The 17,321-nt window shown below is 39.2% G+C and overlaps 3 protein-coding genes across 3 annotated transcripts in view; 1 reads left to right on the top strand and 2 right to left on the bottom strand.

The window, feature by feature from the left end:
* Nucleotides 1-17,321, top strand: part of LOC134747869 (23 kDa integral membrane protein-like) — a 48,804-nt gene that overhangs the window by 26,146 nt on the left and 5,337 nt on the right. Inside the window, exon 2 of the mRNA XM_063682542.1 lies at nucleotides 15,867-15,940. Within this exon, the coding sequence (XP_063538612.1) occupies nucleotides 15,884-15,940 (57 nt within the window). The 5' untranslated portion in view covers nucleotides 15,867-15,883. The remainder of the gene's footprint in view (nucleotides 1-15,866; nucleotides 15,941-17,321) is intronic.
* On the bottom strand, nucleotides 153-5,069 carry LOC134747678 (MD-2-related lipid-recognition protein-like). Its single transcript, XM_063682285.1, has 4 exons — nucleotides 4,956-5,069; nucleotides 4,418-4,534; nucleotides 1,260-1,435; nucleotides 153-261 (listed from the first exon to the last, which is right to left on the bottom strand). The coding sequence occupies exons 1-4, from the start codon at nucleotides 5,035-5,037 to the stop codon at nucleotides 172-174; spliced, it is 465 nt and encodes a 154-aa protein (XP_063538355.1). The 5' UTR covers nucleotides 5,038-5,069; the 3' UTR covers nucleotides 153-171.
* On the bottom strand, nucleotides 9,767-14,535 carry LOC134747873 (MD-2-related lipid-recognition protein-like). Its single transcript, XM_063682547.1, has 4 exons — nucleotides 14,387-14,535; nucleotides 11,166-11,279; nucleotides 10,571-10,743; nucleotides 9,767-9,881 (listed from the first exon to the last, which is right to left on the bottom strand). Exons 1-4 carry the CDS (start codon nucleotides 14,469-14,471, stop codon nucleotides 9,795-9,797), a joined length of 459 nt encoding a protein of 152 aa, XP_063538617.1. The 5' UTR covers nucleotides 14,472-14,535; the 3' UTR covers nucleotides 9,767-9,794.

Below are 17,321 nucleotides of genomic sequence, written 5' to 3'. Positions count from 1 at the left end.
CTGGACTAATCCCAAGAAGGCGTAGTTTCCCTTCTTACAGACAATTTAATCAGATTAGTGAAAAATTGTTCCCTTCTGGAGTGGCCTGATACTGATCTGTCCGCTAATTTGTGCATGGTTCGTGCTACTGGCTCCAGAGAAACAAACAAAAGTTTAGATAAATAAAGGTATTTATTTCTTAACTTTAACATTAAAGGTAAAACAGCATGCCTGGGACTCGTTATCTCCATTCCAGAGCTTGAACTTCACTGGGAACTTGGCCTGAAATAGAGTTAAATATTTTTAATAGCTTTTTTTGGATTGTACTGTAGGCCTAACACAGGACGGGCGCGACCGACAGTATCGCGAGATAGACTACCCGTCCCTTTTTAATTAATACAGTTAGAAAACCGGTTAGAAAAAAAAAGAAAGATAAAGAAATTTTGATTTTCGTTTTTCGCGGTAGGCCTCAGTTCTGTTCTGTGGCATATTATTATTATTATTTATTTCATTAACAATTTTTACATCGTGTTTGAAATGGTACTTATTAAATATATCTACAATTAATACTAACTTAATAATCAAATAAAACTTAAGATAATAACAAGAAAACAATGTACACACAAGATTGGTCAAACAATAAGCAAAATATACAATAAGGGAAAGATTGATATTATAAACATAAACAATTCAAATAAACATGTCAACAATATCAAATTACGAGTACTAAAAATCACTAATGTCATAACAGCATTTGTCTAATAAATATAATTTCAATTTTTCTCTAAAAGTTGCAGAGCATCTTATAACTTTAAACTCTGTAGGCAGTCTGTTAAACAGTCTAACCGCTTGAACTGCAGCGCTGTGTACTACAACCTCCAGGCTTGGTGCTACTTCAAAGAAATACATACTAAGACGCGAGACAGTAGTGTAAAATAACATTCATAAGGCTGTCTTAGTTCTATAGTGCCCTGACGGTATACACGGTATTTAAATGAGAAAGAGGACCCCTTGTTGGCAGACAGCCCAGACAGGGCTGGCCCTCGAAGAGTCGAAGCCCGTGAACGAATATTAATTTACACGGATTTTAGGTTAGGCGGGGCTTGAACCCAATGAGGGTAGGTTTAGGTAGGGACCCTAAAAATTTCGTAGAGGGACTCATAATATATGCTTTTGGGGCTTTTGGGGTTTCACTTGTTTTTAATACAGTTTCGACAGCGCTACGCCAGGTTGCAGGGGTCAGCAACTATTTCTAAAGTTTTGTCTTCAATGGTACTTACAGTGCCATGAGTCTTGTCCAACGTAAAGTGAAGGTTGAAGAACCTCGGTATGTTTTTGTCGACTGGACACGTCATCAGGTCGCAGGGGTCGGCAACCGTTTTGACAGTCTTGTCGAAGCTTCCGTCGTTGTTGTCGTCGCCGTACATCGCTAGACGCAGGTTTTGGGCTGAGAACCCTGGAATCAGAGGTAAATCACGGTAAGAGGTAGCTAGGCAGGGTAGGTAGTACACATGGGCGTCGCCTGCCCCCTGAAGATTACATTGGATAATTTACCTACATACATACAATCTTTCAATTCAATTTATACCTACTCTTGGGGGCAAAATCAGCGGTTTTCGAACAGCTTAAACTTTACAGTGTTTCAAAATGAGAAACAAAATAAAAATAAATGCTATGTACGGCACTTTAATTCCCCCCAAATACAATCATTGGAAAACTTGCCGAAAACTTATAATATTTATAACATGTCTGTATTGTCTGTTCCTGAGTCCTGACTAGAAAGTTACACAAAGTAATTAGAACACGAGGCTGGTTCATTAATTAAACATTATTGCTATGTTATATTTATTTAGATAAGGCAAGTAATACCTACTTATGTACTTAGTGAACATTATAATTCATATTAAACACCTAAATTGCTTGCAATTGAACCTTATCGCAATTCAATAAAATAAGGTCAAAAGAGCTAGTCTTAAAGTTAGGTATAATGACAATGTTTTCAACATCTGCTTTCAAAGTCCACAGCAAATACATATAATGGCATGTGTATTGTGTATCCGGGAACGCAACCTGTGACCTATTCGGTTGTAAATCGACTTCAGGTCAGCGGCCCCTGCTCCATTTGCCGTTTACCAATTGGTCGATTTCAAGAAAATTACGTTTTTCCGGCGATAATATGTCAAGGTAAACAACTCGACAGTCGACCTAATATTTACTTAAGAGATTCTCGATGGGACTTCTTGCATGTTTTATAAACAAAATCTTAATAGGTACATAAGGTCTGTCAACCAACCTTGCCAGTAGAAAAAGGCGCGAAATTCAAATATTCTATGGAACGATAACCTTTTTTCACCTACATTTTTTAGATTTGCCGCTTTTTTTCTACTGACGGAAATGGCTTTAGACTCTCTCTCTCTGTGATCGCTCCCTCATGACTGAGGATCGTGGTCATCAGTGGATGTGGATGCTCCACACCTGGTTCTTTTAATCTGCCTCCATCGGTGCCTGTCCATCGCGTCTCTGACGACCGAGCAAAAGCTGGTTGAGGATGGGGCCCCTCTTACTTGATCGCTCCATCTAGTTGGAGACCGTCCCCGGCCTCGTTTGCCCTCCGTGTTTCCAACGATGATCAGCTTTTCAAGGCTTTCATCTCCCCTCCTCATTATGTGGCCGAAGTAGGACAATATGCGCTGCTGACAGACTGTGGAGAGGCGAGTTTGGACACGAAGCTGTGAAAGGATCGATACATTGGTGCGCATGGCGGTCCAGGGTATCCTTAACATACGCCTCCAGCACCACATCTCGAATGCATCGATCCTTTGCCTTTCTCGGGCTCGTATCGTCCATGTTTCCACGCCATACAGAAATATGGGGAATACTAGAGCGCGTACTAGCCGGGTCTTGGTGGCGCTGGTTATACCTCTCTTCTTCCAGATGACATTCAGTCGGGTCATAGCTTCCTTAGCCATACCAATACGCCTTTTTATCTCCGGTACGCAGTCGCTTTAGACTACCTATAACCTATTTGGTCAAACCAAATTGTCAGTAAATAAGAACAAAAAAAACTATTACTCATCCTTTTCTTTAGGGTACTAGTGTAAGACAAAGATAGTATGATTCTCTCCGTCTGTGTTTGAAATGAGACAATCCTTTCACAGACTATATATAGTATGTCAAGTCATTTCCGTCAGTAGAAAAAAGCAGCGAATTTAAAAAATGTAGGCGCAACAGGCTTTTTCTACTTACTACTACTAATATTAATACTAATTTGCGCGACCTGTATGGTGCCTGTATGTATGCTGGTTTTTCTGGGATAATTCTTTATCATGATAAAGAATAATGATAATTCGTTATTCTTTATCGTTTCACATGTGAAACGATTTCAACAATTTGTTTTATTTCAAAGAAGGTGGTTTTAGGGTAATCTCATAGATATTTCAAGTATGATATAAACACCTCCAAATGGGCTTAAATTGCAAATTAAAGTACAAAATGTTTTTTGATAATTAAAAAAAAAGTATTCAAGATAGAGGTGTGATTATATTTTTCCTGTAATATTTATGATAATGTTATTATTGTGTAAAAATATTTCATAATTTTTGGTTGGTAAATTTCGGAGATAGGGGGGGGGGGGGATGAAAAAAAATTAATAAAATGTTTTTTAATATTCATATTGAGCTCTTTCAAATGATATCCTAGATCCTACTCGACCTAGCAACTAGACTTTGAAATTTTGCCCTCTCTTTTCCATAAATTTTCCATAAATAATAAAATACCATAAGGGTTCCTTTTGTACCTTTTTGGTACGGAACCCTAAAAATGAAAAAAAAATGTTTTTTAATATTCATATTGAGCTCTTTCAAATGATATCCTAGATCCTACTCGACCTAGCAACTAGACTTTGAAATTTTGCCCTCTCTTTTCCATCAATTTTCCATAAATAATAAAATAAAATAAAAATTACACTTTCAATATGTTTGAGTTAACGTTCTTCATGACTATTCCAAATTTCAAATCGATAGCTTAAGTAGTTCTTGAGATATTTAGCAATGTGACAGACAGACAGACGGACAGAGTCGCACCATAAGGGTTCCTTTTGTACCTTTTTGGTACGGAACCCTAAAAATGCCCCCAAACGCGAATAGGTACTTAGCGTCACAAATTGGTATTCTCTAAAACCTATGCTGGTGCCATCTGCAAAATACCTACTTCGACCGGCCAACTCCATTGGTAGATTCTAGAATGAGCTAGGTTATTGTGTGAAAACAAAATGACTAAAATGTAATAATTTCACGGTTTAGACACTTGTTTTAGTCACTCGCGCCACTAAAACGTGCGCGCGCGTTTGGCGCGAATGACTAAAACAAGTGAATCTAAACCGTGAAATTATTTAATTTTAGTATGTCTCACAACAGTTTAAATTAGACAAAATACTTACTTGGAGTGAAGTCGACGGAGAGCGTATAGGGCTTGTTCCTGTAGAGACTGCAGAAGTTGATGCCCTTAGGGCACGGGTCCACGTCCACACTGTGCACGGTGCAAACCGCCGGATTTACTGGAAATATGTTCAATATTACTTTTATATATACCTATTAAAAACCTTAACCGAACTCATTGAGTAACTCGAAAAAATAACCGAACTTAAGTAATAAATTTTGCTCAATATCCTACAACCGATTTTGTAACCGGTAACACATAGTTCTCAAGTTCCATATTTTGTGTAAGTAGTAGTAAATAACAAAATAAACAAACAATTTTGTTACACCTTAATTAGACCGCTCTCGACCTGCTCTCGACGCAGTTTTAGCATTTTAAAATTAAAAAATAAAGATAATTTTGAACATAGTTTTAGCTGCAGAATTTTTAACAAACAAAAACAAACATTGGTATTTTTCTCCTGATATTTCGGTTATTTTTTCATGAGTACTTACTGCAACTTGCAAGTTTAGCACGACAGTGTACAGTGTTCAACGTACCATCATCACAGAACTTCTTAGTAACAGCTTCGCAGGTGACTGCAGTCACACAGACGAGCACACACACGGCGCGGGCCCACATTACGACGGACCGCTGTAAACTAACCGAGTTCGCACCTTAGCATACAAGCCGATTTTATGTCGTTTTCATTGGTAAGGTACCTAAAGAGACGAGCAACCAGCATAAAGTGCGCTCTACGATTTATAAACTATTCAGCTAACTGAAAAAATCCAAAAACTTCAAAAATAACTTCGAGTAAGTATTTATAAAACGAGTAGGCATAGAAACTGGTACTAGTATAAGCTAGCCATTACTGGTTTTACCATTTACCAAAATGTTTCCAAAATTCCGCTCCGCTCCAGCCAAGGCAAGGTAACATTGGACTGTCGGAAGCTTGGTTTGTCCCCGTGCAATACGCCTCCGGCCTTTTTAGAGTTTTTTTAACGATATATGAGGCAAACGAGCAAACGATTACCGTTGCCCATGGACGCCCGTAACATCGTGGGGGTAATAAGTGCGTTTCCGGCATTTAAGAAGGGAGGGAGTGAGCTCTTTTCTTGAAGGTTTGAAGGTCGTAAAGGCCCGGAAATACCTCAGGCAACAGTTCATTCCACAGTTTAGCAGTGCGAGGCAGGAAGTTTCTGAAGAAACGTGGCTGCCAGCCATCTAAGTGGTGAAAATGGAAATGTTGTTTTACATTGACTGATTTTGGGCGCTCGACTCCACCTGCGTTTGGGAAGCAATAAGAACACACAGCCTGGCCAATTCATCATTCAACCGTCTTCGTATCATCGCATCGTCGAAACTCCTAACCCCTTCACACAAAAAGCCTATAATCGCTTGTTCCGTCTTCAAGTTAACTTGGTCGTCTGTGTAAACAATCCATGCCAATAATTACTCTGTTTCACGGGCAATTTAATAATTATATTACGAAATGTAGTACATTTTAAGAAGGTCTTAGGCATTTACTAAGACGTTTTTTTGAGAATAGAATTAAACACGAAACATTATTAGGAAAATAGTAACGCTGTTTCACGGGTTAAGTAACTGTCCGCGCGCCAATTCCGTGCATTCGGAGGTCGAGAAAGTGGGAGGGTGTGCGCGCCCGTACGTACAAAATGACACTACTACTCTGTCATGACGCCCAACATTCCTAACATTCCTCAGCCGTGCACGGAATTCGCGCGCGGACAGTAGGTAGGTATTTAAGCGTAGGTATAATGTAAGTAGTAAAGGTATATTACGAAGTTCTTAGTTGGATATTGCCTTTTCGTGTTATAGAAATGCACTTCACCATGAAACAGGTGTAGATATTTATATCAATTTTTTTTAATTTTTTTAATCGTACCTATTTACATAAACATTTCAAACAATCAATCAATAAATAGCTCAATTACCTACTCAGGCCCGAACCCCGAGATTGCGTCAGGTGACAGGTCAGGTGTTAATTTAAACAGATCTTCCGGGGCGCCGGCCTGGGAAATAGAGCACAGGGAAGCGCTGTATAATATGCTCCGTGGTTTGAGCCTCCTCGCCGCAGTCGCAGAGATTCTAGTCCCGCCAGCCCCAATTTGTAAAAAAAAGTACCTATAGTTACAGCGTCCGTGACCTAGCAGTCTGTTTACATGACACCAGAAATTTCGTGGCAGGCCGAAGCCGTCTGATTTAGCTGTGGGATCTATGGCTTGCAGGGTAGTTCCAGCAGTAATTTTGCTCCACTCATCCTTCCAGCTTTGTTCGACGTTAAAATCACACAGTATTAGGGATGTAACGCATGCTGGGTGGTAAGACTTGATGTTGGGGTGGGTAGGGTGGCAGAAGAGCTGGTGGCAAGGCGGACACTTGCGATTATACCTATTTTTATCGCTTCCTTTTTAGGGCTAGCAGTCTACGCAGTTGTGGCGGCTTGTTGTGTTGTTTTTTATTTTATATTATTTTACTCCAATAAACTAAATGTTGATGAAATCGTTACCACATGGTTGCAGCTAGGTTATTTTATAAACTCCTTTGTTCTCGCACACGGATGCTATCAGTAAACATGATGGACTGTGCTGGGATGTTCTTGTTGACCCGCTGTTATCATTATCATTCATGTTACAGTTACATTTTTATATATTAACCAGTAGGTATACGAGTATTATCGACGACTGTCTTAGTGGGTAGTGACTCTGCCTGTGAAGCCGATGGTCCAGGGTTTAAATCCCGGTAAGAGCATTTATTTGTGTGATTAACACAAATATTTGTTCCCGAGTCATAATGGATGTTTCCTATGTATATGTATATAAGTATGTCTTTATCTATATAAGTATGTATATTGTCACCTATCAGCCATAATGCATGCATTACGAAAGTATTAAATTACACGTGAAACTGTTAGTAAAACACTAATTTCGTAATGTGAATCCCGCTTTAGTTTCAGACTAGAATAAAAGGATACGGAGTTAAAGTGCTGTCAATTATTATTGTATTGTATCTTGACTCCGACCACTTTAGTTGTTGTTTGCATTTCCGTCTTCAAGTGACAATGGACTCCTGGGGCCGAGCGAGGCCGCGCCTATAATGTCTCAGTTATATATAAGTTACTCTATGCTATAATGCCGGGAACCAGGAATTATTCAATTAATACATAGGTACTTTGACATCCTACCAATATGACTTTGCCAAGTTGCCACCAAAGAGTATAATAATATATGTTGCCACAGTGACACTGACAATAGTATTCATTTATTTACCTAATTTATTTATTTATTATTACATACAAAATTTGTACACAGCGTTTACAGTAAAAACGAATACACTATACAAAGAAAAAGTATATACAAGAACTGACAAACAACAAAACAATTTCAAGTAACATCCACAGATTAGTAGATACGATACGCCAGACATGTCCGACATATATTTGCCCAGAAAGTTGCAAAAATATCACATTCTGGTGCCCATTGACATGGGCCATGACAGAAGCGAGTTCAACAGTATCAGGGCTCGCACGGCCGGAGAGTTTGTGTGCGCTACAGACGCTACCGTGCGTGTGGTTGGGATGAAACTGCCAAGAAATTATAAGTTCGCGGCCTCAGGAGAATTTTGGGCACAATTGAGATAGGTCAGTCAGCATCGCCACGTAAGACGCTGCACGTTGTACGGAGGAGGTTGGAATTGCGCCTTACTTCAAGGGAATTGAACCTAAGCGACCCTAACAGGTATTTAGTAAGATATAGTATGAGGTCCCTAGCGACTTTTGTAATTGATTGTCACTATGATAAGGTACGAAATGGTACTGAAATTAATTCTAGACTGTACACTGTACAGTCAGCACCAAAAGTTGCGGATCAGACTACGCTTCAAAAGTATTCTCTAACAGCTTAACAAAAGCATCTCATTTTTAAGCGACTTCAAGATTTCAAAAGGAGGAGGTTCTCAATTCGGTTGTTTTTTTTTAATGTTTGTTATCCATAACTCCGTCATTTCTGGACCGATTTTGAAAATTCTTTTTTTTAATATAATTATATACATACAGATTGGTCCCGTTTTTATCAAAACGCAGTTCTGATGATGGGATCCACGAGGAATCGAGGGAACTCCTCAAATGTTAAAGGCATACATATAGTGATTTTAGTATTTTCATCAACAAATCAAGCATTTACATTTAAAAAAGTGACATTTGATGAAGTGGAACTGCTGATGATGATCAGAACGGAACTCTTCAATGACGCATAGTTCACGTTTGGCTAGTTGTCCTCTTCGTTATGTTTGTTAAGCAAGTTAGGTTTTCAAGACACATTTTTGTCAAGCTCGAGTTCTGATGATGGGATCCATGAGGAACCGAGGGAACTCCTCAAATGTCAAAGGCATACATATAGTGATTTTTGTATTTTTATCAACAAATCCAGCATTTACATTTAATAAAGTGACATTTGATGAAATGGAACTGCTGATGATGATCAGAATGGAACTCTTTAACGACACATAGTTAACGTTTGGCGATTTATTCTCTTCATTATGGACCCAGACCCAAACTTGGATCCGGTCTCGGATCCGGGTCTGGACGTGGACCCAACTCGGACCCGGACCCGGACCGAAGTCGGACCCGGACTTGAACCCGGACCCCGACTCGGAACCGGCCCCAGACCGAACTCGGACCCAAACTTGGACCCGGACAGCCGGACACGGACCCGGACTCGGATCTGGACATGGTCGTGGACCGGAACCTGAACCTGGACCCGGACTAAGACCCGGACCCGGATCCGAACCCAAACCCGGACCCGGAAATGCTACTAGAAAAGTGGATTAGGGTGGGTTTCGAAGAACCGAATTGCTATCAGAAAAGTGGGTTAGGTTAGGTTAGAACTACGACCTTTACAGAAACGAAATCCTACTAGAAGAGTGGGTGGTTTTACCTCCTTTTCTACATAATTAGGAAAAGATGCTGTCTTTTTCATTTCATTGTCTGCATGGAATCTAAGTGCACAATCAACAATAAGTAACCTTTCAACGAATCCCCCATTGAAGTCGGTTTTTTTTTCTTAAAAATTATGTTAAGAGTACCTACTCTGATGAGATGCCTTTTTATGTAAGGTGCGTTGGGGACTGGGGTACGATTAAAAGAGTTTTTCATGCGGGGTAAGATGAAAAGTCGCCCGTAATGCTTCGCCATACGGACGATTTTTTGTCTTAATCCGCATGAAAACCCGTTTAATCTTACCCCAACGCACCTTATAACAATTAAACTTTTGAAAATACTTTTGTACGCGAACTATAGAGATAAATAGCTATCTAAAATAATAACAGGCAGGTAGAAAAAAAAACATAATTTAAGTTAATTAGTAAGTTTATTAAAATTATTGAAGCCTGATTCTGGTGATGAAGCAGCACATCTGCTCACGCTGAGCCTTGTTCCACAGCTCCCATTTGATGTCGTACGAACCCTGTACAAGAAGGAAATTATAAACTGAAATACTGAAATAGATGTCGCTTTTTAACACCTGTCACTGTGCCTGTCACTTTCGCACTTGCATACTTGTTAGAACGTGACAGGCATGGTGACAGGCGATAAAAATGCTACCGTGCTAAGCCCGGGCTGGGATCGAACCAGCGTCGTCTGCATTGGCGGGCAGATGGCTTGACCTCTGGGCCATCCGAGTTACGGCAAATTCAAGCCCCTCTTAGCGAAACCCATGGATCCGCCACTGTACGGTGGGTTTTAGCGACTCTGGGGGCCGAAGGGCTCGCTCCACGTAGGACTAAAAGCTCGAGTCCGAAATCCGGATTGCTGCAGAGCCGCAATCGCAATCGTTCGCCCTATTAGTCAAAGTGCTATAAAAACAATACTAAAAAAGTCGTTGCTTTGCGAAAGCCGAATAACCGAACGTCGATCCCCGCATAACTTTCGAGCGAGGACAAAACAAAAGCCGAGCAGGATGAGAGCTGAGATCACATTAGTTCAATAATTTTAAGATTCTGCTCTCCTTGTCAAATTCTCACGGAAGCGCCTAAATCGTGGGAGCTCTGAGCCTCCGGCCCAGGTGGAATACACTTGACCATTGGTCCAATTTCAAATTATGTTTTCCTCCATATATTCGTATACTATGTGTATAGTATAACAAAAAAGTATTACCTTAGCTACTTCCGTCCTTCTTAACTGCAGGTTATAGCTGAAGCTCTGCTTCTTGCCAGCCGAGACGGGGCACGCGGTGGACTTGCAGCCATCCTTCTCTAGCCCGGGGAAGTTTTGGGTGACGCCCGACACCAGGGTTGATACTTCGGTCTCCAGCTCTGCGGCGTCGAATGCTGGAATATTAAAATTAGGAGTAAATATTTTTCCAATTTCACTCAAAAAAAAATATATTAAAGGAAAAATGGGAAAATGTACATTTCCGGACAGTCCGGACTTACTAACTTACCTGATAATTTTCTACCGCTTTGTTGCGCGTTTTAATATTTATGTCCTATTTGTCTTTTATATATGTTTTCGACGTGTTTTATAAAAAATACCTACTGCAGTTGGTTCGCAAATATTTATTGAATTGTTTTTATTGAATTCCATATTACGTTCGCAGTTCGTCGCAACTAAATAGCAGTTTAGTTTCGTAAATTCGGATTATTCTTTCATCCTGGTCTTTCAACGGTCTTCAACAGAAGGACATGATGTCACGATCCTCACATTGAGGGAACGGCTGAAGAAGAGAAGATGACTAAAGGGGATATATTACCTGGGGTATAATCAAAGCTGATGGAGGCGTTTTTCCCAATCTTAAAAAGGCATCGCTCCTGTTTAGAGCACGGAGTGATCTGCACGTTGCTTACTTCGCACTGGGTCACTTCGCCTGTAATTAGTAGGTAAATATACAATTAATACTTAAATCAGGAACTTGGCTGTACTGGAACAAAGGTGTGTATTTAGGTGTACGGCAGTGCCCTCGCCAAGTCGAGCTAAACAAAGAAAGAAGGCACAGCCGCACCCTGTTTCCTCGAAGCCATTCAGGATATTTTCGAGCCCTTTCGACCGGGGGGTCGACGACGGGGGGTAACGAAGAGGGGTCTTTTTTAGGGTTCCGTACGTTAAAAGGAAAAAACGGAACCCTTATAGGATCACTCGTGCATCTGTCTGTCGGTCTGTCTGTCCGTCTGTCACAGCCTATTTTCTCCGAAACTACTAGACCAATTAAGTTGAAATTTGGTATACATATGTAAGTTTGTGACCCAAAGACGGACACGTAACATAAACAAATGAATTTTAAACATGGGGGCCAATGGGGGGTAAATGAGAAAATTAAAAAATAAAGTTTTTCAAACCATATCGTATTACATATCAAATGAAAGAGCTCATTGTGAGAATCTCAAATATATATTTTTTATAATTTTAGGATAAATAATTTAGAAGTTATTCAAGAAAATAGGCAAAAAATGACTTTATCTCCGAAACTACTGGGTGTAAAATTTTGAAAAAAATACACTAAATAGATCTTTACGTACAGATTACAGGAAAACCTATTAGAAACGTGCAGTCAAGCGGGAGTCGGACTTAATAACTTTTGATCCGACCCCTACGGGTTTTTTAGACATTTCACTCACGTTTCACATAAAAAATACATTGTTTAAATTGTGTAATGTACGGAACCCTTGGAACGCGAGTCCGACTCGCACTTGGCTGTTTTTTTTTGTTTACGGAGTGGGCGCCTGCTTTTACGCACCGTCACCCCGGCCGCGGGAAGGCCATTGATGGGGGGGTGTGTGGGACTCGCCGCTCCTGTCCCCTCTCAGCTGGCGAGAGGGGAGGGAGAACCTGGCCCTACCCACTAAACCCACTCCCGCGTTTCATCCTCTTTGCCGTCTGCGAGGGCGCCATGGGCTCGAGTACACTCCACCATGGCGCTCCCCGGCAGCCCCGGCTTGGCGCCAGGACACCCGCACAAAGTTAGAGGGGTCTAACTTCGTTATGTAAACCGCACAGTACGCGACCATTTAGGTTCTAGGGTTTGAGGAGCATGCGTACGTATTCGTACGTTACATACCTACAAACTCTGCGGTTCTTTAGTTACTTTAGTTACTTTAGTTACTTTAGTTACTTTAGTTACTTTAGTTACTTTAGTTACTTTAGTTACTTTAGTTACTTTAGTTACTTTAGTTACTTTAGTTACTTTAGTTACTTTAGTTACTTTAGTTACTTTAGTTACTTTAGTTACTTTAGTTACTTTAGTTACTTTAGTTACTTTAGTTACTTTAGTTACTTTAGTTACTTTAGTTACTTTAGTTACTTTAGTTACTTTAGTTACTTTAGTTACTTTAGTTACTTTAGTTACTTTAGTTACTTTAGTTACTTTAGTTACTTTAGTTACTTTAGTTACTTTAGTTACTTTAGTTACTTTAGTTACTTTAGTTACTTTAGTTACTTTAGTTACTTTAGTTACTTTAGTTACTTTAGTTACTTTAGTTACTTTAGTTACTTTAGTTACTGTAGTTACTTTAGTTACTTAGTAAATACTAGTTTAACAGAAACTTGAGACTCGAATGTAACCGGATACCAACAAGTCGTTAAAGTATAAGTCGGTATAGTGGAGGGAGGCAAGTTTATCGCGTCGCGCTTGACCCGGCTGATACAACTTGACTTGAACACATCTTGAATACGGCATGACACGTTATGGTGCTCCCATATTTATCATCATCATCATCATATCAGCCCTTTATCGCCCACTTCTGAGCATAGGCCTCTCTTCTAGTACGCCACTTGTCCCGGTCCGGGGCTAATCTCATCCAGAAGTGGCCCGCAATATCCGGATGTCATCCACCCAACGAGCCAACGGACGCCAGGGGCTTTTCTTTCATCCGAAAGCGACCACCATTCCGTTAACATTTTAATTTTTAGTCCACATGCCATCACCCTGCCTAGCAACATGTCCCGCCCAACTCCATTTTAGTTTGGTAATTATTAATTAAATGTTAATGTCAAGTTATAAAATGTTATACAATATGTGTACAATATACAACATCGTGTGACAGGGACAGCATGATAGTATTGACATAGAGTAACTTATACTAGAGCGATACTGTCATAGTAAATTTTGTAACCCCAGTAATTCACTGCCATCTGTCGACACACTTTAAAACTAAAAATAAATATTTATAAAAATACGATAAAATGTATTTAAATATGGATAAATGATTTTTTTATTTGCATTAATTATTTTTATATGATTTTGACCCATGTTCTTTCACTGGTATGCGTTAAAATTATAAATAACAAACGAAATAGTCAACGCCCTCTATACGAGTGTAGGCCCAAACTAGTGGCGCCATCTGATCGAAAATCAAATTTTCGTGATTTTCGAGGCACGTTTTTTCCTTAGACTGTATCCATCTATTACGGAGTTATATCTATCTTTGGTATTGATAGTGTTTTATTTTGCTGTCCCTGTCACACGATATTATTAAAAAAAAATATGTATAACATTTTATAATAGCTAATGTGGGAGCACCATTAGACAGTCCAATGCGTTTGTACCTAATTATTTAGGAGGATAGTGGACGGCCGCTTCTCCGAACAAACTACAACCCCATTTTTCTCACTGGATATTGACATTATGGAAAATATCTATATCATAGCTAATTAAGAGTTAGGAGCGAAAAACTAATTCCATACAATTTTTAAAAGCTTCAGTCTTAAAATAAATTAATAAAAAAATCAAACGAAGGAGCACAACTGTGGTTAATATCGGTGTGGCAAATATATCGTCGTTGCGCTTTCCAAAGCCTACGTACGCACAGTCATATCTGTTTTAGCATAGAGTAACTTAGTAACTTGTTTTAGTAAGCGCAACGACAATATATGTAATTATATTCCAAATTTTTATTTATTTAGATAATACTTTTATTTGATTTACAATATTTCTGGAACTCGGTAGGTTAGAAATGTTAGAATAAAAATAATACACACCCAGACAAGGCAGTTGCGAAGCTGGGTTCGCGAGGCTTCCCGCGATAACGCACACGAACACAATGAAACACACCGTACGAGACATAGTGACCGTCACACCAGCAACACCCCGACTGCCGGACCAACTCTGCTTATCAACTTTAAATAGAACTCCGTATCGGACTGAGATGCTATTCCTATGGCTTCATTTTGTCCAACAAAACAATATAAGCTCAAAATCTATAACAACTATGCGAAATTAAAGATCTCGCTTATGTTGGTTTGGTAGAAGCAGTTAGTAAGCAATGTTCATAACATCGTTGATATTCGCGACCTATTTGAACTTTAGATAGTTGGTATTGCCGTCTATTACAAGCATTATCTTAAAAGAAAGAGATCGAATTACCGCGAATGCTACTGGTAATTACTTAATGTAATTAAATTATGCTCCCGTTATGTCTATTTTGATTTACTAATGTACGATATGGCAAATGAGTTTGTTTGCTTGATGATATGTCAACATTTCCTAGTATTTCGCTTGCTCGTGTTTCAATTCCACACTCGCGGGTAAAATACAACTTTGCACCCTTGTATAACAAATAACTATTAAGCTCAAGATTCTACCTTAGAATCTTTCACTTTCTCGGGACTCAAAAACACGAGATGTAAAATAACTTTGCTCTCGTGTTGCACACATAATTTTTCACCTCACTCAAACACTCGCAAGAAAAACCAACTTTCCTCTCTTGTTGCACAAATAACTATTTACGTTTCCACGCTCCATCCAAGGTCAAATTACTTTCCCCACTAGTGGATAAAACGCGTTTTTCCCCGCTTGTATTGAAGAATAAACGACAACTTTCCGAGCTAGTGAGGGGAAAATGATGATTACACACGTAACCTCACAGAGTTTGGGTTCTTTACAAGTTAGAACAGTCTCAATGAGCCACGGCCTACACGCCAGTATCTCGACTAGTGAATAACGAATATGTTTATAATATGCTTATCTGTCAGCAGGAAAATTGCTTTTACAGCGTCCGCCATGACCACTTTAGCGGTCGCTGGTGTGGCAGCCTATTTAGTGGCTCTTGGCGTCCAAAAGGTTAAAGAAAGCAATAATAGTACTGTATTTCTGTGTTTTTATGTCCATTTAGTACAAAAACAAACTCGCACACAAACACACACGTCACAATGACAATCAATATGAAATGTAGAGATCTGCGACTGTAGGTACCTAGACCTACATATCAAATGAAATGGTACAGAAATCGAATTCCATTCCATGACAGTATTACCGTAGATTTCATGACTATGATACAATTTAATAATGTACCCATAACATTTTTCTATAAACAAAATACTCAACTTTATCTATGTGTAAATGACTAATTAAAGTACGTCATCACCCGTTAAATTCTGGATACTCAATGAAAAGTTTTGGATCACGTAATATTCCTGGCTCAGTCGAAAATAGCCCGCGAGATAGCAGCGTCGTTTCGTGCGCGCAAATAAAACAATATGGGTTGCGGCACTTGTGTTAAAGTTATAGTTTTCATCACCAATATATTACTTGCAGTGAGTAGTACTTGTTCCTTGTTCTTATACTTATGCTTGTGCCCGGTGTACGGTGTATAAAATACTGGACAGTTAGCATCAATAGCAGCGGATTCTATCTCTCTAATAGTTTTACAAATACATAGAGATAATATATTCATATCCTACTGTTCGTGTTGGAAAGTATTAAGACGACACCGGTCTGGCCTAGTGGGTAGTAACCCTGCCTGTGAAGCCGATGGGCCTGGGTTCGAATCCCGGCAAGGGCATTTATTTGTGTGATGAACACATTATTTGTTCCTGAGTCATGGGTGTTTTCTATGTATGTAGGTATATATATCGTCGCATAGCACCAATAGTACAATACAACAATAGTACAAGCTTTGCTTGAGTTGATCTGTGTAAGATGTGCCCTAATATTTATTTATATTTATATTAATTTATATGCACTGATTTAAATTTTCACGATTTACACACATTATTATTTACTTTAACTGGACTTAATTGCGTAGTACCTCCGACGTTTCGACCAAGGCATTCTTACATCCTTTCATGTCATTCAGTTTTTCTTCGAGACTACCTAGCTCAATAGTGGGAACAGATTTTTGCTCTAAAAGTTATGACACTTATGACGTATGATAATTCGAAAGATCGAAAAGTGATGCTTATATGGCATCGGACATATTTTAAAGCATATATTTGTAATATATGACGGAAAGTTGGAACGAGCGTTAGATCAGATATAAATTAGGTATTTATTATACGGGGATAATACCGTCCTCGAAACGTCTTGGACATTTTACCCGTAATTCATAAAACACAAAGTGTGTGTGTCCTTTTCTGACAAATACATGTCTACCTAAATGACAGATTAAGACAAACGATTAATAGTTAATTGAGGCTTAAATTGTAGCGCGTTTATGAATAACGCTATTAAAATGTTTATTAGGCATTTAGTATGTTTGGGTTCAGCGTATGTGTTGTTTTTAATGGATGATCTTAGTAAACCAGGCCAAGGTCGAGAGAGGAGCTTGGCCAAAACAAGTGCGTATTTCTGAGTTTCTGCTATTGGTACTTACTTAATACTTTATAGTCAATATTATACTCTGGCAAACGCACTTCTTCCCATTCACGCCTAAATATTTTAAATTTTGCCGCCTTTTTCTACTGACGGAAATGGCTTCAATGGCTTGCCAAACTATAGGTAACTAGATATTTAACCAATTATTAGCCACATCCATGGGCTGAAGACAATACAACTAACTATTACTACGTATCACCGAATATAGCTAAGGTTTGCCCCACACTAACAATCCTAAATCTATCTTTGGTCGCTCACTCAATCACTACATACTCCTACTTATTTGGTCGATTCGTTGGGACTGGGAGTGTTGGGACCAGA

This window comes from Cydia strobilella, chromosome 15 (assembly GCF_947568885.1).
Source record: "Cydia strobilella chromosome 15, ilCydStro3.1, whole genome shotgun sequence".
Taxonomy (NCBI): Eukaryota; Metazoa; Arthropoda; class Insecta; order Lepidoptera; family Tortricidae; genus Cydia; species Cydia strobilella.
Note: the sequence above shows the minus strand (reverse complement) of the source record. Positions and strands in the feature narration are given on the sequence as shown.

What these genes read in the sequence shown, in the direction of transcription:
- LOC134747678 (XM_063682285.1), bottom strand. Translation starts at nt 5,037, where the DNA reads ATGTGGGCCCGCGCCGTGTGTGTGCTCGTCTGTGTGACTGCAGTCACC. An exon ending in TAAGAAGTTCTGTGATGATG is followed by an intron (nt 4,535 to 4,955) that starts GTACGTTGAACA and finishes ACATATTTCCAG; the next exon opens with TAAATCCGGCGGTTTGCACC. An exon ending in CTCCGTCGACTTCACTCCAA is followed by an intron (nt 1,436 to 4,417) that starts GTAAGTATTTTG and finishes CTCTGATTCCAG; the next exon opens with GGTTCTCAGCCCAAAACCTG.
- LOC134747873 (XM_063682547.1), bottom strand. Translation starts at nt 14,471, where the DNA reads ATGTCTCGTACGGTGTGTTTCATTGTGTTCGTGTGCGTTATCGCGGGA. An exon ending in TTCGCAACTGCCTTGTCTGG is followed by an intron (nt 11,280 to 14,386) that starts GTGTGTATTATT and finishes TACTAATTACAG; the next exon opens with GCGAAGTGACCCAGTGCGAA. An exon ending in CAGCTTTGATTATACCCCAG is followed by an intron (nt 10,744 to 11,165) that starts GTAATATATCCC and finishes TTAATATTCCAG; the next exon opens with CATTCGACGCCGCAGAGCTG.